Raw genomic sequence first — 23,578 nt, 5'->3', positions numbered from 1 at the left:
CTTCTACAGAAATGTAGCCATCCTCTTTATAGTGGAGGATCCTACTTTAAATATAATTAAAAATACTTAGTGGAGAACTCATGATAAATCAGTTTTTTCCTAATTTCCGCCGAGATTCTCTCCCTTAGTGTGTTTGCAACGGCTCTTGTCTGTGAGCTCGAGCTCGATCGGCCTCGGTGTTGGTCGGTATTGCTTCTAGAGCTCGATGTGGACTAGGGATCAGGTGATGATTCAAGCTCGGTATCGGTTATCCTCTGCCCCTTAAGCTCGAAATTATCTCATCATAGTTCGATTCGGACCCGAGCTCGATAATGACTTCGAACTTGGTGTTTGACTTATACCTGAAATCTGAAGTTCGTTCATACTATCTTCGGAACCCATCTCGATATTACGAAGTCTTTCTTTGATCCATTATGTTTCGACCTCGATCAATCGTACTAATGCCGAAATCTATTTCGACTGTATACAGATAGTCCCCTCGTTTCTCGGGAAGGATGTGGTGAGAAACGATATGATTTCTCAATGGCTCGATTGGATATGCGCAGACGTTTGCATCGAGCCTGACCATGACATCCGTGATAGTTGTTTGTCAGTTTAGCTTACCAAGGCATTTATTGCGTGTCAGACGGTGGTCGACCACCACTGATATTGAACGGTCATTGCTTCAATCTATAAATAGCCCCTCCTTCCACCATTTATCACTTTTACGTCTTCCATCTTCAAAAAAGTTTTAAAGTTCTTTTTCGTTTCTTTTGAGTTCATTCACTGATCTGTGACTCTTTTCTGCAAAATTCTTCCTCTAAACCACCAAATCTTTGTCACCTTCTTTAAATCCAAAAATGGTGAAGACTTCAAAAATCGTCCCCCAAAAAGAAAAAGGTTCTTCTTCCCAATCCGCCGCCGACAAAACACCGGTGGATCCACGGCCTGAGGAGTGCGTTCCGGCAGCGTATGTTCTTACCTCCGATTTCAAACTCGATAAAGGTTCGCCGATTCCTGGCCGATATGAGCCCGTATCAAGATATATTTGTTCGATAACCAGGGGGTATATCGAGCAGATAAAAAAATATTGTAACTGGGGGAACAAAGAAGTGGTAGTGCCGTCTCCCGAAGAGGATATTACTACTCACGTGAGAGGGTTTTTAAGTGTGTACACTTACCCTTTCACGTTAGGTCCACTCGACCCTGTTATCATAGATTTTTATCGTAAATACCTAATAACCCTAGGCCAGATCCATCCTTTGTTTTGGCGGATCGTTATTTTGATCCGATACTTTGTGAACAAAATCGAGGGGATGCCTTTTACCCTCGATCATCTCATCTGATTGTATCGTCCTCACTTTTTTGAGGAGGGTTAATAAAACTTCAACATCGAGCTACCAAGGCTCTTTTCTCAAGCATAGACGAGGACAGGGATCGAGGCTGGATGGGCAGGTTCGTTCGAGTAAGGACTTCGGACCTGATTCCGACTGAAAAGATGCCTTTTCCTGAGGAGTGGAACATGAAGCGTAAGTGTAATTCTGTTGTTATCTCCTACTATTTTGTCCTTTCATTTCTTTTCTCACCGATATCCCCCTTTTTGTGATGCAGCGGTTCCTTGGATTCCCGGCGCAGTGCCCGATTTCAAGAACTGGGTACGGGATCTGGTTTCGACCTCCTTATACGCCAAGCGCTCATGGCGTGACTTGTCAAAGGGCTGATGGGAGGCTAAAAATCATGGTAAGCCCTTTTCTCGTATTTTTTGGTAGTTTGAACAAGATGTTTTTCATACACTTTAATAAAATTTCCCGTATGTAGGTATGGGAAAAGATACGGTTTTGAGGCCCTCATCCGTCGAGGAAGAGGTTTCGGCCTTAAAGCTAGTGAAAGAAAATAAGAGGAAAAGAGCCTTTGTTCCCGAAGATCCAAAACCGAAGAAGAGGACGGCTCGTAAGCCGAACAAGAATACCATTCCTTTGACCGTAGAATCAGTTCTGCATCTAAGGGATGAAGACGAAGAATAAAACGATGGGAAACGAAGAAGACCACCGACGTTCCACATGCAGCTGGATCGATGGTGGTTCATAAGGCTCCGCCTCGAACTGAGGATATATCGGAGAAAGATTCAGGCAGAGTACCTGAGTTGTTGGAGATCGAAGATGCTTCCCATCGAAGCCAACGGATGGGGGATATATCTGAAGGGGCTCTCCCTGAATCTCTTCGAACCGAAGAGAATGCTCAGAGTGATTCACTTGGGACAGTAGCAATTGAAGACTCGCCCACCTTCCCTACTTTTTCCGCAGGGGCGATTCGGGAAGCCCAAGCTTTAGGGGCCCTTGAACTAGACAGGCCTCATAATGGAGAGGATCCTTTTCGTGACCTGTTTACCGGTGTCGAGGACGCTACCGATACAAGTGACGCATCGGATCTTTTTCGCGGAGTGCAGCAGGATTTGAATCACGTAAGCCTTAAATTATTTTGTTGGCATTACCTTTATGTTTGCTTTTCTTTTCTAACTTCGTTTCTTCTTTCTTTGCAAGCCGCGGAAGTTCATTGAGAAACATGTTCTCGGTCCTGAACCGAGCTGCGTCGATATGAGGCCGGCCTTCAACGGGTTACGGAGGAGAGGAACTCCCTTAAACTCCACTTAGGGCAAAGGGGAGAAGAAATAAAAGACCTCCGAGCTGAGTTGGCCAAGGCTTACCAAGATTTTTAGCCTCCCGGCTGCAGCAGAAAATGTTTTTCGAACTTAACAGGTTACGGAGGAGAGGAACTCCCTTAAACTCGTCTTAGGGAAAAGGGAGAGGAAATAAAAGACCTCCGAGCTGAGTTGGCCAAGGCTTACCAAGATTTTTAGCCTCCCGGCTGCAGCAAAAAATGGCTAGTTTTTCGGTCTCACAGCTGCAGCAGAAAATTAAGATGATCGGGAAACTCCATGAGGAGGTCGATGTGATAAAAGCGGAGTCTTTGAAGTGGAAAGAAGGTATGGATCGCTTTGCTGTAGAGAAAGAAGCTGCTCAAGCCCAATTATCATCGGCCGAAAATCAACTTCATAGTATGAAGGAGAAAAGCTCAGTTCAAGCAAGAAGAATAGAGGAGCTCGAGGCTCTGTTGGCCTCTGAACTTGCCAAGGCTGAATCTAACGCCGAAAAGGCAAAGGCCGATGCGGATGCACTCGTGGCCGTCTATCGGGCCGATGCTGAAGCTGCCCAGGTCCAAGCAAGAGAGGCAGCCGAGACCGCCGATACTCGAGCATATTGGGTCGCTGAACTTGCTAAGTGCCAATCTCGGAGGGAGACCTTCGAGGATATCCATGCTTGAGGTTTCGATCTCGTTGAAGAGATAAAAAAGGCTAAAGAACTCGAAGCCGATGCTGAAGCCTTGGCTTCCGATGATGATAATGATGATGATGATGATGATGGGAGTAAGAGCGGGTCCGAGAATTGGGAGGGGGGGGGGTAGTGGAGAAGAGACCGCTCCCGGAGATAACCAAGAAACTTAGCCCTTAGTTTCTATGTTGTAATCAATCATGTAAACAATCTTGTATATATATATATAAAAATATCTTTTTCTTTTACCGACTTGCTTCTGTTTTGTTTCCTACCTTATGAAGATTTTATTCATGCCTTATGAATGTTTTCATAAGGATTTAGGCAATTTGATCGAATTTGGACTTCGCAACCTTTATAACCGAGTGAGTGCTTACTCAAACTTGAAATAAGGTAGCCCATAGACTTAGTAGTCGAATTGAGTGATTGTTTGAACTTGAAGTGATGTAGCCCTTAGGCTTATTAGTTGAGTGAGTGATTCGAACTCGAAGTAATATAGCCCGTAGGAACTTGAAGTGATGTAGCCCTTAGGCTTATTAGTTGAGTGAGTGATTCGAACTCGAAGTAATATAGCCCGTAGGCATAATAGTCGAGTGAGTGCTTGCTCGAACTCGAAATAAAAATAGCATGTAGGCTTAGTAGTCGAGTGAATGATTCGAACTCGATGTAATATAGCCCGTAGGCGTAATGGTCGAGTGAGTGCTTGCTTGAACTTGAAATAGAAGTAGCCCATAGGCTTCGTAGTCGAGTGAATGATTCGAACTCGAAGTAATGTAGCCCATAGGCATAGTGGTCGAGTGAGTGCTTGCTCGGACTCGAAATAAAAGTAGCCTGTAGGCTTAGTAGTCGAGTGAATGATTCAAACTCGAAATAATATAGCACGTAGGCATAGTAGTCGAGTGAGTGCTTGCTCAAACTCGAAATAAAAGTAGCTCTTAGGCTTATTAGTTGAGTGAGTGATTCGAACTCGAAATAATGTAGCCTGTAGGCGTAATAGTCGAGTGAGTGTTTGCTCGAACTCGAAATAAAAGTAGCCCGTAGGCTTAGTAGTCGAGTGAATGATTCAAACTCGAAGTAATGTAGCCCGTAGGCGTAATTGTCGAGTGAGTGTTTGCTCGAACTCGAAATAAAAGTAGCCCGTAGGCTTAGTAGTCGAGTGAATGATTCGAACTCGAAGTAATGTAGCCCGTAGGCATAATGGTCGAGTGAGTGTTTGCTCGAACTCGAAATAAAAGTAGCCCGTAGGCTTAGTAGTCGAGTGAGTGATTTCGAACTCGAAGTAATATAGCCTGTGGGCTTAATAGTCGAGTGAGTGATTTCGAACTCGAAGCAATGTAGCCCGTTGGCACTCACTCGAAGTAATGTAGCCCATAGGCTTGATAGTTGAGTGAGTGTTGCTCAAACTTGTTGATTTACCTTAAGCATGTTTGCGTAATAAATCTTGGATATAAGATATAGGTAAAGAAGAAATTTTTCTTTGCAAGACATTGTACATGTGTTCATGTTTTGTGTCAGGGCTCGGGCCAACTACATGAGCATGATTCGTTTTGACCATTTAGCTCTTAAACTTTTTCCTATCAGAACCCTGTTGTTATGAAGTAATTTTCTTGCATCGAACTTGATATATTTGAGGGCTAATGCCCCACAGTATTCAAGTATTCGAGGTCGATTGTAAAGAGGTCTCGGATACTATCGATTTGTTTCTAAGTTAGCACGATCAATGGTTGCCTCATTAAAAACCTTACCGAAAAACCCATTTGGGATATAACCAGTCTAAGGAAAAAAGAGTGCAACGCGTGCTTTCAGACCTAGGCCTTCGTTTAGAAGGATCCATCCTAGCTCCTGATCGGACTCCTGCAGGGGTTAGTTTCGAAATGTAAATGAATATGGGAGGGTCGTACCTTAGCAGTAGTATCGTTTTAGGTGTGACACATTCCAATTGCTTGATAGTTGTTTGCCGTTTATGATACCGAGCCTGTATGATCCTTTTTCGACGTTTTCGAGAACCTGATACGGTCCTTCCCAATTCGGTCCTAGTTTTCCTTCATTTGGATTTCGGGTACTGAGGGTGACTTTCTTAGCACCAAGTCCCTGAGTTTAAAATGGCGAATCTTGGTTCTTCGATTATAGTATCTTTCGATTCGCTGCTTTTGGGCGGCCAATTGGACGAGAGCAACTTCTTATTTTTCATCCGATAATTTGAGGCTAGTGTTCATAGCCTCGTTATTTGACTCTTCTGTTTCATATCGAAACCTGGCACTGGGTTCCCCAATTTTGACTGGAATCAAGGATTTGGAGCCATATACTAAGGAGAACGGGGTTGCCCCGGTACTAGATTTTGATGTTGTTCGATATACCCAAAGAACTTCGGGTAGGATTTCTCTCTATTTTTCCTTAGCGTCGTTCAACCTCTTCTTTAGGTTTTGAATGATTGTTTTATTCGTTAATTCGGCCTGTCCGTTCCCACTGGGGTAATACGGTATTGATAATATCCTTTTTATTTTCTAGTTTTTGAGGAATTTCGGGACTTTGCTGCCGATAAACTGTTTCCCATTGTCACACACTATTTAGGCGGGTAGCCCGAATCGACATACGATATGATCCCAGATAAAGTCTATAACCTCTTTCTCTCTTACTTTCATGAACACATGTGCTTCAACCCATTTAGAGAAATAGACAGTCATAAATAGAATGAACTTAGCTTTACCTGGGGCCGATGGCAGAGGGTCGGCGATATCCATTCCCCATTTCATGAATGGCCATGGGGATAGGACTGAGTGAAGTTGCTCTCCGGGCTGATGAATCATTGGTGCAAACCTTTGACATTTGTCACATTTTCGAACAAACTCATTTGCATCTTTGTCCCTATCGATCCAATAATACCCTGCCCTGATTATTTTTCGGACTATTGAGTCGGCACCGGAGTGATTTCTACAAATGCCCCTGTGCACCTCACGTAGGATGTAGTCGGTGTCTCCTGGACCTAAGCATACTGCCAATGGTCCATCAAATGTCCTTCGGTATAACGTTCTATCTGCGGTTAATGTGAATCGAGCAGCTTTGGTTCGTAGGGCCCTCAAATTTTTAGGGTCTGATGGGAGCTTTCCATCCTTCAAGTATTCAATATACTTATTCCTCCAATCCCAGGTTAAGCTTGTAGAATTTATCTCGGCATGACCTTCTTCGATCACGAATCTCGAGATTTGAACGACAGTCCCCGAGCTTATCTCGCCTTCCTCGACCGATGATCCCAAATTTTCAAGTGAATCGGCCTCACTGTTTTGCTCTCGTGGAACATGTTGTAAAGTCCATTCTTTGAAATGGTGCAAAGTGACCTGCAATTTGTCCAAATACCTTTGCATTCTATCTTCTCGAACTTCGAAGGTTTTGTTTACTTAATTTACCACCAGCAAAGAGTCACACTAGGCTTCAATGACTTCTGCTCCCAAGCTTTTAGCTAGCTCGAGACCTGCAATCATGGCCTCATACTCGGCCTCGTTGTTAGTCAACCTAGTAGTTTTGATAGATCGCCTAATAGTGCTACCTGTGGGTGGCTTTAAAACGATGCCTAACCCGGACCCTTTCACGTTCAAAACCCCGTCCATAAAAAGGGTCCATACCCCCAATGACGTACCCGATTTCAATAAGAGTTCTTTTTCAACTTCAGGTACGAGGGTCGGCGTGAAATCGGCCACGAAGTCCGCTAAAATTTGAGACTTGATGGCCGTACGGGGCTGATATTCGATATCGTACCCACTGAGTTCGACGGCCCATTTAGCCAATCGGCCTGGTAGTTCAGGCTTGTGCAAAATATTACGGAGTGGGTAAGTGGTCAATACGCATATATGGTGACATTGAAAGTACGGTCTTAACTTTCTAGAGGCACTTATCAGTGCAAGTGCCAATTTTTCTTAAGTGTGGATATCTAGTTTCTGCTTCTCCTAAGGTTCGACTTACATAATAGACGGAAAATTGTGTACCTTGCTCTTCTCTAACTAGGACACCACTTACCGCGATTTCCGATACTGCTAAGTACAAGCAAAGTTTTTCATCTATTTTTGGAGTATGAAGCAGTGGTGGGCTCGATAGATATCGCTTTAATTCCCCTAATGACTGTTGGCATTCCGGAGTCCAAGCGAAATCGTTCTTCCTTTTGAGTAGAGAGAAAAAATTGTGACTTCGATCTGACGACCTCGAAATGAATCGGCCTAAGGCTGCAATCCATCCCGTTAGCCTCTGCACTGCTTTTATGCTGTCCACGATGGCGATGTCTTCGATGGCCTTGATTTTATCGGGGTTAATCTCGATCCCCCAATTTGACACCTTGAAGCCGAGGAACTTGCCCGAACCGACCCCGAAAGCACATTTCTCGGGGTTGAGCTTCATGTTGTATTTCCTTAAAATCCCGAATGTTTCCTGCAAATGGGTCAAATGGTCCTCTGCGTGCAGGGACTTAACTAGCATGTCATCAATATAAACTTCCATTGATTTACCTATTTTATTCCTCGAACATTTTATTTACTAGGCGTTGGTAAGTAGCTCCTGCATTTTTTAACAATATGTTCCATACTTGGTGACAAATGAAGTCTTTTCCTGGTCTTCCGGGTTCATTTGGATTTGATTAAATCCGGAATAGGCATCGAGAAAAGTAAGGATCTCGTGGCCGGCCGTGGCATCAATCATGAGATCAATGTTAAGAAGTGGAAAAGAATCTTTGGGGCATGCCCTGTTTAAATCCTTGTAATCTACACACATTCTAAGCTTGTTCCCTTTTTTAGGGACTACAACTAAATTGGCTAACCATTCAAGATATTTCACCTCCTGAATGGACCCTATTCTGAGAAGTTTAGTTACCTCGTCCTTTATGAATGCGTGCTTTACCTCGGATTAGGGCCTTCTCTTTTGCTTTATTGGTTGGAACCTAGGGTCCAGGCTTAGCCGATGCGTCGTTATATCCGGTGGGATCCCTGTGATATATAAATGGGACCAAGCAAAATAACTCATGTTATCGATAAAAAAATTGAATAAGCATGTTCCTGAGTTCGGGGCTAATCCCGTTCCCAGGTATACCTTTCGTTCGGGCAAATGCTCGATTAAAATGACTTGCTACAACTCTTCAATCGTTTATTGGGTAACCTCGGAATCATCGGGAAGCACGAAGGATCGAGGGATCCTTTGATCATCATCTTCATCGATCTTCTGATTTTCTGGTTGGGTTAAAGTTGGTGTCTGTGATTGCTATTTGGCATCTTGTTCCCCTTTTGAGCTCAATCCCTTTATATGTGAAGGCGAGGATATCGGATTCGCTTCCTCGACGGCAAATATTTCTCTTGCAACCGGTTGTTCTCCGTACACTGTTATGACCCTCCTCGATGTTGGGAATTTAAGAACCCGGTGTAGAGTCGAAGGTACAGCTCTCATGTTGTGGATTCATGGTCTTCCAAAAAGGGCGTTGTACCTCATGTCGCCTTCGATTACATGGAACTCCGTTTCCTGGACCGGCCACAGTTATCGGCAAAATTATCTCGCCTTTGGTGGTTTCATTTGCCATATTGAATCCGTTTAGAACCAGGGCCGCGGGTACGATCTGGTCCTGTAGACCGAGTTATTGTACGACCTTCAATCTAATGATGTTGGCCGAGCTACCTGGATCAATTAACACTCGCTTAACTTTAGTTTTATTCATATGTACGGATATTACCAGTGCATCGTTATGAGGTTGTATGACTCCTTCTGCGTCTTCATCATTGAAGGACAAAGTTCCAATGGGTGCGTAATCCTGAGTTCGAGATTGTTTTTCTCTCACAATCGATGTCTTAGTGCGTTTAAGCACCGGCCTTTGAGGGGTATCGATGCCGCTGATGATCATGTGAATGACGTGATGTGGTCCTTCTTGTTCGTTTTGCTGGCCGAAATCCCTGTTTTTGAAATGGTTCTTCGCCTTGTCGCTTAAAAATTCTCGAAGGTGCCCTTTATTGAATAACCGGGCTACCTCCTCTCTTAGTTGCCCGCAATCTTCCATTCTGTGGCCATGGGTGCCATGATATTCGCACATTTGATTGGGATTTATCTGGGCAGGATCGGTCTGCATGGGTCGAGGCCATTTAGTGTCTTTGATGCGTCTGATAGCCGACACGATGGCGGATGCATCAATGCTAAAGTTATACTCCGATAACCGAGGCGCTTTCTTAGATCCGGTAGGCCTGTCGAACCCATTTTTGTTCATCAGCCCCTGAGACCCTTGACCTCGATCACTTCTTTTGCTGCTTTGTCTGGGGTAACGTCTCGATTCATTGATTCTGTGGTTTCGTGATACGGTTGGTATCGATCCCTGATCGGACCTTGTTCTCGATTGATATCCCTTCGAGCAGCGGGTTCAGACCCTAACTGATCATCTTCGACCCTAATTTTTGATTTGTACCGATTGTGCACGTCTGCCCAAGTGATAGCCGGGTACTTGATCAGGTTGTGCTTCAACCGCTGTGAAGACATCGAACTTCGTTCGTTCAAACCTTGAGTGAAAGCCTGAACAGCCCAATCGTCTATGACCGGGGGTAGATCTATTCGTTCCATTTGAAAACGAGACACGAATTCCCTTAGCATCTCGTTATCCCTTTGTCTTACCTTAAACGGGTCCGACTTCCTGGTCTCGATTTTTATGGCCTCGGCGAGTGCTTTTACGAAGGAATCCGCAAGCATAGCAAAAGAATCGATAGAACTAGATGGAAAATTATGATACCATATCATTGCTCCCTTTGAAAGGGTTTCACCTAATTTTTTCAATAATACGGATTCGATCTCATCATCCTGTAGATCGTTCCCTTTGATGGCACATGTGTATGAGGTGACATGTTCATTGGGGTCGGTAGTTCTGTTATATTTAGGAATCTCGGGTATGCGGAACTTCTTTGGAATCGGTTTAGGAGCCGCGCTTGGGGGGAAAGGCTTTTGTATGAATTTTTTGGAATCTAAGCCCTTCAATATTGGTGGTGCCCCCGGGATCTGATCTACCCTAGAGTTGTATGTCTCCACCTTTTTGTCGTTTGCTTCGATCCTCCTTTCTCCCGATTCTATTCGTTTGGTCAGTTCTTCGAACATCTTAGCAATTTCGGGATTAGTCCCCGACTCCTGCTCATTTGATTTCACTATAGCAAGTTCCGTTGTATGGGTGATTTCTCGGGGTTAACTAGGCTCCGGTCTACTCGGTATCTGGGTTTGACTCTGCAACTGAGCGATTGCTGCCTGTTGAGCTTGCAACATTTCGAAAATCATGCGCAAGCTGACGCCCTTTTCCTCGACGTTATGGGTATATCGAGCTGCAGACCGAGTGCCACCATGAATGCTATTCTCAAGTTCAGAATGTAGGTTCGCCTCAATGGCCACATGCGAATTGATATCTATCGGCACTCTGATCCGAGCTCCAACGGTGTTGACAAGTGGTCTTTCAGTACTGGGTGTCAAGTTATTGTTCTCATCTTTAATACCAACTTCGTTGTCGATAGGTAAGGCTATTTGATTGGTAGTTAGTCGTTGCTAATTCAAAATCCAAGATACTTTCGAAAACAAGCGCAAAACGATATGTTTTTGCAGATTCGTATCAAATAACCACTGTTATCCTTAGCCCCACGGTGGGCGCCAAACTGTTTACCCGAAAAACGGATAGAGTTGAATTTGTACGTAGTTCTAAGGATATGTAATATAGCTTAATACAAATCGTAAGGATAAATAGAAATATCAAATATGGATTGTAAAGAATGCAAAATAAACAAGGTTGTAAAGAAGATGATTTTTAGGACTAAGCAAGATGAATCAATTTATGAAGTTTAAAAGAGTAACTCTTGAATATAGGAGAATATGGTGCTTGAATTACAATGTAAGCCAAAGAACTCCCTTCTACAGAAATGTAGCCATCCTCTTTATAGTGGAGGATCCTACTTTAGATATAATTAAAAATACGACAAAGGGCCAAATATACCCATCTACTTTCGAAAATGGTCTAAAAATAACCCTCGTTATACTATTGGGTTATTTATACCCTTGTAGTCATACTTTGGGTTCAAATATACCCCTCATTTTAAACGGAGGGACACGTGTCATCGTCATGTTGGTCAATTCTAAATATCTCCTAATTAATTAAAAAGACTAATTACCCATACCCAATTTTCTTTTTTGTAAAAACTGGAAAAAATTGAATTTTTTTTTACTAAAAACTGGAAAAAAACGAAAATATTTTTTTTCTAGCTTTTACAAAAAAACTACTTTAAAAAAACAGAAAAATATTTTCTAAAACAATGTTTTTGTAAAAACTGAAAAGTAATTTTCTAAAGCAAATAAAAACTGGAAAAAACTGAAATATTTTTAACTAAAAACTGGAAAAAAAGAAAATATTTATTTTTTTAGTTTTTACAAAAACATTGCTTTAAAAAATTGCTTTTCAGCTTCTTTTTTTCAACTTTTACAAAAATATTGTTTTAGAAAATATTTTTCAGTTTTTTTGTAAAAACTGGAAAAAAAAATATTTTCATTTTTTTCAGTGTTTAGTAAAAATAATTTAAGTTTTTTCCAGTTTTTTTTTTACTTTAAAAAATTGCTTTTCCGATATGGGTAATGGGTCTTTTTAATTAATTAGGAGATATTTAGAATTGACCAACAGGACGATGACACGTGTCCCTCCGTTTAAATGAGGGGTATATTTGAACCCAAAGTATAACTGCAGGGGTATAGATAACCCAATAATATAACGAGGGGTATTCTTAAACCATTTTTGAAAGTAAAGGGGTATATTTGGCCCTTTGCCGTTAAAAATACATAGTCGAGAACCCATGATAAAACAGTTTTTCCCTAATTTCCGCCGAGATTTTCTCCCTTAGTGTGTTTGCAACGGCTCTTGTCTGTGAGCTCGAGCTCAATCGGCCTCGGTGCTAGTCGATATTGCTTCTAGAGCTCGATGTGGACTCGGGATCAGGTAATGATTCGGGCTCTGTATCGGTTGTCCACTGCCCCTTAAGCTCGAAATCATCTCATCATAGCTCGATTCGGACTCGAGCTCGATAATAACTTCGAACTCGGTGTTTAACCTATACCTGAAATCTGAAGCTCGTTCATACTATCTTCGGAACCCATCTCAATATTACGAAGTCTTTCTTTGATCCATTATGTTTCGACCTCGATCAATCATACTAAGGCCAAAATTTATTTCGACCGTATACACAGTCTCAATTTTTTTATCACGATGTCAGTACCGGCAATATGAACCAGACTAGTTACTACTGTTATATTTATCTGGACTAACTATGAATAATTAATTACTTAACAATTCTAATAGAGAGAGCACACAAACCCAGCACTGAAGGTGTGCCATCAGAAACGATCTCGTCAAGTCAGGTTCATCACTTGTAAGTAAATGTCACTTGCTAGTATAGGTCAACATTAGTACATTATTAGGAAAAAGCATGATAAGGTCGAAGTCACTATCAACATCAATTCTATTACAAGAATACATGTGCTATGAAGGCAACCTCTGTTTCTTTTTTCTTTTTTTTTGTGGGTGGTGGTTGGTTTGGGGGGGGGGGGGGTAAGGAAGAAGGAAGCCATCTTCACTCTTCAGTTGTAGAAGTCCTGGAAGCCAAGCCCTTAATAATATGCCGACACTGAAACCTGACAAGTCATTGAAGCTAACACCATTAGGAATTTAGCACAATTCTGAGCAGTTCCTTTTGCCCAACTTTATCTTTGCCTTAAATCTGGGCTAGAAATAAGCATAACATTGAAAAACAAGTAAGCATATAAAAAGGCATTGCAGCTGCTTCCCTGATCTAATTGATAATTACATGGCACTCTTAAGAGTCCCCAGTAGTTCGGAAATGTCAATTTCACACAATTTCAGGAGGCAGGCGGAGGAATATTTAATACTGACTCAAAACAGAAATTGCAACAACTGCTGCACTACCCAATGGTACAACTAACAGGACTGTCTGTCTATAGCGAATAACTTCTAAACATCTCTATGACCGTACAAATAAAAACTTTGGTTTGGATTCAAAACTGATCAAAGCCTCTGTTTTTTCACTTAGGCTTTTAGACAGGATGCTTCAACCACTCCATATCATGACTGATTTTTAATCAGATGGAAAGGGCCAAAAACTCAAATCCCACCGTTGCAGGTGTAAAAAAAAGTTAAAATGTTTAGACATGATTTAAAGGTTCACATCACATTGTGCTCAACTTTATACATGATGCCTACTTACTATAATGCATTTTTTCCCCTCATACCATCTCATTTTAGTGTCAATGAACTAAAGTATGTCCCAGGATGCCAAACCTTGGAAAAAAAACGTTAAAACAACAAATGAACTATTTATGACGAAAGCTAGGATGGCAAGCATTATTAGATCCCCAGTAAACAATTTAACTGCCTTTTTAGCTAGAGCATCATAAGTTCTTTGATTCACTATATTTCGATATGAATGACAATCTGCGCAGAAAACAGTGAAACTGAAATCTTAGTGATGAGAGTTGACAAAAATCCTTCATATTCCCCATTTTTTGAAGCATAAAACATATTGAATGAAAGCTTGAATTCTCTTTTCCTTTTGTAGGCAGATTTCTGAATAGCAATGTCAATGACAAGGATAGATCAAGAAAACACAAACATAAAAAAAAGGATAAAAGATATAGAGTTATCATGGACTGAAAACTGAAAGTACCAGATAACGTCTTCAAGTTTAGAACTATGCGATGTGATTGCTTTAGCAGTTTGAGCATCATCAGCACATGCTTCTCTTTCAAGATTTTTGCTTCTACAACTAAACCGCAATTTCAAAGGCACTATCTGCACCACCACATGTTAAATGTTTGTCAGCAAAGCATTTATAGAAGCAAAATAGTGTATCATCGTGATGCTTCATAAATATAAGGCTCTGAATAATGAAGTTAGATATCATGTTAAGCCCTTGGAAAAAAAATACATGCTAGACTCTCAACGGATGATTGTTATTTATTAAAAGCTAATAGGAGCTTCAACGTCTATCTCTAGCTCACATCAGTCCAGCTATTGTTTCAAATTTTGCAAGATGTATTCGTAATGAACTGGGGAAGAGAGGGGATATAAACCAGTCAACCAGCATTATCATTGCTAGGCAAAGAAAATGACGAAAAGAAGGGGAGAAATTAGGAGGGAGCTTCTATATGCAAAGCACCAGCTCAGGAAAGATTTCATTCTCATCAGATTGGTATTACGAAAGCTTGAAGATGATCAATAATTGACGAGCACAGCTGAACCAGCTAATATTGATAAACATCTGAATTATCATCAAGAATGTCTACCAGGAGAATATGCATCCCCAGAACCGAATCACAACAATTTAGAATTCAAAGGAATAACCTCTGGGAACATACCTTTTTGCTGTACCTAAAATCCCTCTTTGGAAGAAAATGCAAAGGCAAGTTGATTGAAGAAGGAGCTTGAACCAATAGGAACAACTTGGTTGGACCTAAAAGGATATGAGAACTAGCAATGAATTCCCAGCAAGTATATCTTTTTTATTGTATCACTAATAGATAGTAATTGCCAATAAAATACCAGCAGTGAAGCTAGATCCTGCACCCTTTGAAATTAAGACCCGAATAGCCTGTGTATAACAGAAACCCAAAATTCATGCACAATAGAAATACATAGATATATATAGAAATGTGAGATGTAACATAAATAAACAAAAGAAGAAACCTTCTTTGAAAGTGCTTCCACAACTCGATTCCTAGTAAAATCTCCTCCTGAGGCTGTCGTTTCATGCGAAAAGCAGAGTTCACACACATGTAGCGGGCGCAAAGGACTAGGCCCAAGAATCAGAACAACCCTTTGAATAGCAGGAAATTCCGTGATCATCAATTGAAGAGCAGCCTTGAGACTAGATATAGTGTTCATTAACTTATCTAGTCTTCTTATTCCCATCCTCACCTCCCTCTTCCTGGCGGCATGCTTTCTATGTGAAGGGCCAGTTTCTGCTTGTAAAAGAGCTGTCTCCTAAAAGAAATCCAGTACTAGGTCATAGTGTAAGAGATACGAGTACCACAAAAGATGGTTACGAACAGAACAATGGTTTCAAAAGCAAGTTGCAATGTCTCTTTCCTTACAACTAAATTCTCTCCTATCAATTGTTATTGGAGTTCAAGCAGAGTTCTGCAAAAATGCTCTAGGATACAATATGACCTGAAACCTAAGTACATTATACACTAACAGAATTAGATTTCTAAACAAGAAAATTAAACTATCTAACTAACAAGAAAGTTTATAATATTTCTTGATTCGGGTAATGTAGAATAGAAAGCCAGTGAAAGATAATTGTTGCAGTGGACTTATTCCGTATATGTACCGTACAACTTTCAATACCTAGCAACATTTATAAAGCCAAAATTCGCTAATTCATATGCTAAATTAGACACCATTTTTGTTTATAACGTATGAATCATTACTGAACATGTTCCCCGTTTAAATTCATCTCAGACCAAAACAACAACAACAACCCAGTATAATCCCACTAGTGGGGTCTGGAGAGGGTAGTGTGTACGCAGATCTTACCCCTACCCTGGAGTAGAGAGGCTGTTTCCAATAGACCATCGGCATCCTTCCCTCCAAGAACTCCCCACCTTATTCTTGCTCTTGGGGTGACTCGAACTCACAACCTATTGGTTGGAAGTGGAGGGCGCTTACCATCAGAGCAACCCACCTTGTCTTGATTTACCTTGGTAAATCAAGACTTCCCCACTTTTTCTTCTTTTTTTTTGATTTACCAAAAGTAGATAAAAATTAATTTTGTTTTTTCCATTTACTACATTATCTTTCCGTGAATTTAAAAATCAGACTTCGAAAATATCAAAATCCCGCTACAAAAAGAGCAGCATACTTTAAAGTAAATGATAGTGCTCACTTACCAATTCCGCATATTCAGAGTTCAATACATCATATTCTAGAGTGAGATCCTGCAGTATGCTGCGCAATTAAACAAACAACATACAGGCGATCAATTAGAGCATCAGCAGAGAAACAAACAACGTAAAAAAATGAACAAAATCAAATTTTGTACTACTTACGAAGGGATTTGCTGGTGCATATAGAGGACGAAACCTAAGATGTCAGTAACAAGATGGAATCTGATAGAGCTGTTGAGAGTATCTGAGATTGTTTCGATGTCTGTGAAACCTACTTCACTTTCTCCTTTCCCTTCCATCAGCTCTCTATAGTCGTCTGATTTGGGTAATGTAAATTCAAATTAACACTTTAGCGCGCTGGTCCGAGTTTTGGCTCCGATTTTCCAATATATTCCCCACTTTACTTTTATTACTAAATTATTATTATTTTTCTCGAAAGGTTTGAAAAAAAACGTCTTTGGAATTTTGAAGTAAGACTGTTGGAGCCCAATATGGTCCGGCCCATAAGAATACCACAGATCCACCTTGACTCGACCCGGAAGTATTCATTTGTTTTGTATTTATTTTTGTAAAAATAACCTTTTTGTTATAAAATAAAGACGATAAAGTAAAGACAAGTATAGAGAAAAACTGATATATTATTCAAACTTCAAACGTATGTACATAATGAATTGAAATCTCCTCTATTTATAGAAGAAAGCAAGTTGCTATTTAAGCTGCTTCTGCAAGCTGTTGTGTAAGCTGCTACTGTACTAGATATAGATAATCTTCTATCGGAGGTAATGTTTATCCATAACGGGGTACCAAAAGGATAAGCTCATTGTACCAGATATAGATAATCCTCTACCGGGTGTGATGTTTATCCATAACGGGGTACCGAAAGGATAAGCTCATTGTACCAGATATAGATAATCTTCTACCGGGGTGATGTTTATCCATAACGGGGTACTGAAAGGATAAGCTCATTATACCATATATGGATAATCTTCTACCATGGGTGATGTTTATCCATAACGGGGTACTGAAAGGATAAGCTCATTGTACCAGATATGAATAATCTTCTACTGGGGGTGATGTTTATCCATAACGGGGTACTGAAAGGATAAGCTCATTGTACCAGATATGGATAATCTTCTACCGGGGGTGATATTTATCCATAACGGGGTACCGAAAGGATAAACTTCTTCAGGAGACTTATTTCCAATAGAGTACTAAATAGATAAACATATTTACGGCGGAGTCTCATATAGATAAGCTTCTTCAGGAAGCCTATTTACAACGGAATACTAAATAAATATCCATAATATAATATATTTATAACACTCCCCTTTGGATGTTCATTAAAAGATAATATGCATCATTAAAACCTTACTAGGAAAAACCCCGTGAAAAAAATTCTAGTGAAGGAAAAAGAGTACACATTTAGTAATACATATAACTAGTTGTCTCATTAAAAACCTTATAAGAAAAACCCTGTGGGAAAAACCTTAGTAAGGGAAAAATAGTATAGCGCGTATTTTACTCCCCCTGATAAAACTCTTGTTTCAAATATTTGAGTCTCTGTATTCCAATCTTGTATACCATCTTCTCAAAAGTTGAAGTTGGCAAAGATTTAGTGAATAAATCTGTCGGATTGTCACTTGAACGGATTTGTTGCACATCAATGTCACTATTTTTCTGAAGATCATGTGTGTAGAGTAATTTTGGTGAAATGTGCTTTGTTCTATCTCCTTTTATAAAATTCTGCCTTTAATTGGGCTATGCATGCAACATTGTCTTCGTATAAAATTATGGATCTTTTATCACATTCCAAATCACATTTTCCTTGAATAAAATGAATCACTGATCTCAACCATACGCATTTCTTACTTGCTTCATGAATAGCTATTATCTCAGCATGATTTGAAGAAGTAGCAACAATAGATTATTTTGTGGAGCGCAATGATATGACAGTGGCTCCACATGTAAACACATACGCGGTTTGAGATCGAGCTTTATGTGGATCAGATAAATAACTTGCATCTGCATAACCAACAAGATCTGCACTACCTTTGTTAGAATAAAATAAACCAATATCAAGTGTTCCCTTTAAATATCGTGATATATGCTTAATCTCGTTCCAATGTCTCTGTGTAGGAGAAAATCTATATCTTGCTAGTAAATTAACAGAAAATGCTATGTCAGGCCTTGTAGCATTAGCAAGATATATAAATGCACCAATTACACTAAGATAAGGTATTTCGGGACCAAGGAGTTCCTCATCCTCTTCTGGAGGTCGGAACAAATCTTTTTCACGTCAAGTGATCGAACAACCATTGATGTACTCAATGGGTGCGCTTTATCCATGTAAAAGCGTTTTAAGACCCTTTCCGTATAGGCAGATCGATGGATAAAGATCCCGTCTGCTAAATGTTCAATTTGCAGATCAAGACAAAGTTTTGTCTTTCCAAGATCTTTCCTCTCAAATTCTTTCTTAAGATATTAAATTGCCTTTTGGAGCTCTTTTGGAGTTCCAACAAGATTTATGTCATCAACATAAACAGCAAGTATAAAAAATTCTGATGCCATTTTCTTTATAAAAATACATGGACAAATAACATCATTTATGTAACCTTCTTTCATCAAATATGCACTGAGGCGATTATATCACATGCGCCAAGATTGATTTAAACCGTACAAAGATCTTTGTAATATGATTGAGTACATTTCACGATACTTTGAACTATAAGCTTCAGGCATTTTAAATCCTTAAGGGATCTTCATATAGACTTAATGAAATGAGTCGTATAGGTTATGACTTGCATTTAGATGGCATGACATCTTCAGGTGTCCGGACTACAAGTCTGATCCTCACAATCTTTTACAATATTGTGAACTATATTGTATCAAATATATCGTCGACGATCATTTTGTATCGGTTCCTAAGCGGCATAACTTGTTGAGATCTCATCACTTTCTTTATTTTTAGGTACATGAACTTTTTCTAGAGTTTCATGAAATGTTATGTCGTGGGTTCTTCTAGAGCTCATTTACTCCTATCATATTTCAAGGATTGTTACCTTTGGAACCGATCGGTTTACTACACTTCATGCGTGCAGTAAACTTTATTCTTCAGGGACTTTAATTTTAATAGGAGCATTTGCTGCTGAAATATGATATTTAATTTTGGATCAGCAAATGCTTCTGCCATTTGACTTGAATTATCTTCTAAGTGAGGATCATATTAATGATAATTCGATTCATATAGCATATTTTTCAGCTGTTTATTTCATCCCCCAAATGTTAGAAAAACTAACACATCCCCAATCTTTTTTGGAAAACCTATCTTTGTGTATTGTGGTATAAAAATTAATCATATACCACACATCAAAATTTATTAGATGGTAAAAATATTATATTTCTGATCCTAAACCAATTTGAGGGATGACTTATCATATTTTGTTGGTATGATACATACAAGTATTGTTGTATGCAATTTAGAAAATCTTAGACCAGCACATGAGGTTTTGTTCTCATAAACAATAGTTTAATCATAAATATGAGGTATTCAATACTAAACTAGTTTGAATATAAAGCAGTATCATCAAAATGAACTATCTTGATTTCATAATATGAAAATTATGCCCTTAATTGAGAAAAGCAATTTCAAATGTCAAACTGCAGGTTGACAATAAACACACATGTAACCATCTCATATATGCATCTATAAGTAGTTTACATGATAGGTGAATGAGCCCATATTCACCTTTTATATATTCTAGAATTCAGGGGTCTTAGTCCCAACTTTAGCTGGTATAATCAATTTATTATGAGAACAGGCAACACAAGAGAATTCTTGAAAAATCTTCTAGTTCTTCAGTATATGCTTATCTGAATTCTCAAATAGCTCATTTAAAAATGGTAAATGAAAACTTCAAGTTTATCATGATATGTGTTATCTCTTAGTAAGCTTCTGGTTTACTATGGCATAAACTTTTGCATTAGTAAACTTTTAATTTACTGTGGCTACTTTGTATCAGCGAATTTCTGCTTTACTGTAGCTATTTTTGCCTCAGTAAAACTTCTGATTTATTGTGACTGATTTTGCATTAGTAAACTTCTGGTTTACCGTGATACATGATATAGTACAAATTGAAGAATATGGTGGGTCACTTCTTACATACATATTATTTTACCCTCTATGATTGTGGAAACATGAAGATTTCCAATCTTTCAATAATTTGTAGTCTCAATATGATAGCCATTTGTATTAGTAAACTTCATGTTTACTACAACATATGTTTTGACCATAATCATATAATATGAATGACATATTTGTATTTAAGCTCTTCAAGAGCCTCCGTTTATTATCCACAATCTAATATTTATCGGACACTACTGGTGTCATGTGTCTTCTAGACAAACAACTAGCTCTTCAGGAGTTGTTGATATATTTTGTACTATCAAATATTGCTCACACACTTCTGGTATCATGAGAGAAAATTTCTTCAAAATAACATAAACAAAATAAATATGATAGTAAACATCATTATCAAATCATAACTTTTATTTATGTACAACAATTACATAACCATATTATCTACTATAAACAACAAAAATTAAAATATTGACATTTCTATAGATTCATCACCGATCACATGACTTGTTTCTCCTTACGGGAGGGTAAAGTAATTAGCTACATCCAAATGCATGAAGTCTAAATTATCTTCAGAAATAAAATTTGCTTCAGCATTTTTCTCTGTCTTCTTCGGGGAGGCCTGATACAGCTCAACCAGGTGCTTTGGCGTATGACATGTACGTAACCAGTGCTATTTTCCTTCACATCTATAACATGCATTTTCTACCTTTGCTATTTGCATCGCTTCATATTTTTGTTCTTTCATTTTTCACTGCTGGTAGTGAGGAGGGTTCTTTGGTGCATTATTATTACCATGATTAGAGTTTCTTCCCCGACACGGCTATGACCACGACTGGGGCCACATCCTCTTTCACGCTTAACTTTGTGAAAGTTCGTCTCCTTCATTTCAGGAAATGGACAAGAACCAGTAGGTCGGCTTTCATGGTTTTTCATTAACAGCCCATTATGTTGCTCGGCTACAAGAAGATGTGAGATTAGTTCAGAATACTTTTTGAATCTCATCGCTCGATATTGCTGCTGCAGGAGCATATTCGAGGCATGAAAAGTGGTGAAAGTTTTCTCCAACATATCATGATTAGTAATATTATCACCACATAATTTCAATTGGAAAATAATTCTGAACAAAGCAGAATTATACTCACTGATAGATTTAAAATCTTGTAACCTTAGATGAGTCCAATCATAACGTGCATGTGGAAGAACGACCATCTTCAGGTGATCATATCTATCTTTCAAATTATTCCACAGTATGACTGGATCTTTAATAGTGAGATATTCTATTTTCAAGCATTCATCGAGGTGATGGCGTAAGAATATCATTGCTTTGGCACGGTCTTGGTTTGATGCTTGATTTTTGTCCTTGATGGTGTCTGACAGACCCATCGCATCAAGATGAATTTCAGCATCAAGCACCCAGGACATGTAACTTTTGCCCGATATATCCAGGGTTACAAATTCAAGTTTAGAAAGATTTGACATTATTTAGAAAAAGAAAGTCCGTACCTCTGATACTTTCAAAGTATTTGCTCGAGATGGCAGAGTCTTGTGCTGATAACGTGTTATAAAATAAAGACTGTAAAGTAAAGACAAGTATAGAGAGAAACTTATATATTATTCAAACTTCAAACTTATGTACATAATGAACTGAAATCGTCTCTATTTATAGAATAAAGCAAGTTGTTGTGTAAGCTGCTACTATATTAGATATAGATAATCTTTTATCGCGGGTAATGTTTATCCATAACGGGGTACCGAAAGGATAAGCTCATTGTACCAGATATAGATAATCCTTTACCGGGTGTGATGTTTATCCATAATGGGGTACCGAAAGGATAAACTCATTGTACCGGATATAGATAATCTTCTACCGGGGGTGATGTTTATCCATAACGGGGTACTGAAAGGATAAGCTCATTGTACCAGATATGGATAATCTTCTATCATGGGTGATGTTTATCCATAACGGGGTACTGAAAGGATAAGCTCATTGTACTAGATATGGATAATCTTCTACCGGTGGGTGATGCTTATCCATAACGGGATACTGACAAGAAAAGCTCATTATACCAAATATGGATAATCTTCTACCGAGGGGTGATGTTTATCAATAACGGGGTACCGAAAGGATAAACTTCTTTGGGAGACTTATTTTCAATAGAGTACTAAATAGATAAACATATTTACGGTGGAGTCTCGTATAGATAAGCTTTTTCAGAAAGCCTATTTACAACGAAATACTAAATGAACATCCATAATATAATATATTTATAACACTTTCTTACTTGTATATAAATACCTAGTTGTTAGTTTAGTCAAAGTAGAGAGAACTTATTTTGTAAAAAGAACATCTGATTCAGTTGAATAAAGGCTCTCCTTTCTCTCTCACTCTGAATTAGGGTTCTGCCCGATTTCTCTTCCAAATTACTTCGATTTCTTGTATGCAACAGAGTTCAATCTTCATTGTTCCCTAACTTAAAAGAAAAAATAAATAAAAATTGTATCTTTATTAAATTATTATTTTTCTCATGTAATGAGGGTTTGAACAAAAATGTCTTGGAATTTTGAAGTCAAGACACTGGTAATCACAAAAAAATTATCAATCACCGATATCTCTGGCGAGTTCAATCTTCATTGTTCATTAATCAAAGGGTAGCTAACCCTTTGATTCATCAACTAACCACCTTAAAGTTTAAATTGTAATTTCTTTCTCCAAAACATTTTTTTAAAAAAGAAGGTGCTGCTTAGTTCTATGATGTTAAGATATTCGCTGTTTTTGTTAATTTCTCTGTTAATTATATAAAGCTGAAAGAGACTTATAAAGCTAAGATAAGCACCTTAATTCAATTCACTTCAAACTAAACGAGAATAGTTTCATTGAGATAAAGGAGTTAAAATCTTTTTCGTTAGCCAAAAAATAAGTATACAAAGTAATGCATCGTTTGGGAAGGAAGGGAAGGGGAAAAAATCATTCCACTGTTTCCAACTCGTACATCAATAAATAGAAAGGAACATTTGCGTACAGATTTACCCAATTTCTCAATTTTATGCAAACGTGAAGGCTGATTAACGTTTGCACAGCCAAATTACAAGGAGCAACTGTAGTTAACATTTCACACACTGATCTGATGCACACACCTTTCAACCAACACAAGAAGATTTTAAACATACCCCTCAAAATTAAAGCAAAATTACATCCTCTTTTGCT

General features: G+C 39.0%; 1 protein-coding gene across 1 annotated transcript; it reads right to left on the bottom strand.

Moving 5' to 3' along the window:
• Positions 1-12,737: 12,737 nt before the first annotated feature.
• LOC107791668 (uncharacterized) lies at positions 12,738-16,635 on the bottom strand. The gene is made up of 7 exons (XM_016613764.2): positions 16,398-16,635; positions 16,239-16,296; positions 15,034-15,330; positions 14,890-14,938; positions 14,706-14,800; positions 14,015-14,139; positions 12,738-12,965 (listed from the first exon to the last, which is right to left on the bottom strand). Exons 1-7 carry the CDS (start codon positions 16,532-16,534, stop codon positions 12,905-12,907), a joined length of 822 nt encoding a protein of 273 aa, XP_016469250.1. The 5' UTR covers positions 16,535-16,635; the 3' UTR covers positions 12,738-12,904.
• Positions 16,636-23,578: the final 6,943 nt, after the last annotated feature.

Source organism: Nicotiana tabacum, chromosome 19, assembly GCF_000715075.1.
Source record: "Nicotiana tabacum cultivar K326 chromosome 19, ASM71507v2, whole genome shotgun sequence".
Taxonomy (NCBI): domain Eukaryota; kingdom Viridiplantae; phylum Streptophyta; class Magnoliopsida; order Solanales; family Solanaceae; genus Nicotiana; species Nicotiana tabacum.
The sequence above is the reverse complement of the archived record's forward strand: the minus strand, read 5'-3'. Positions and strand labels throughout refer to the sequence as shown.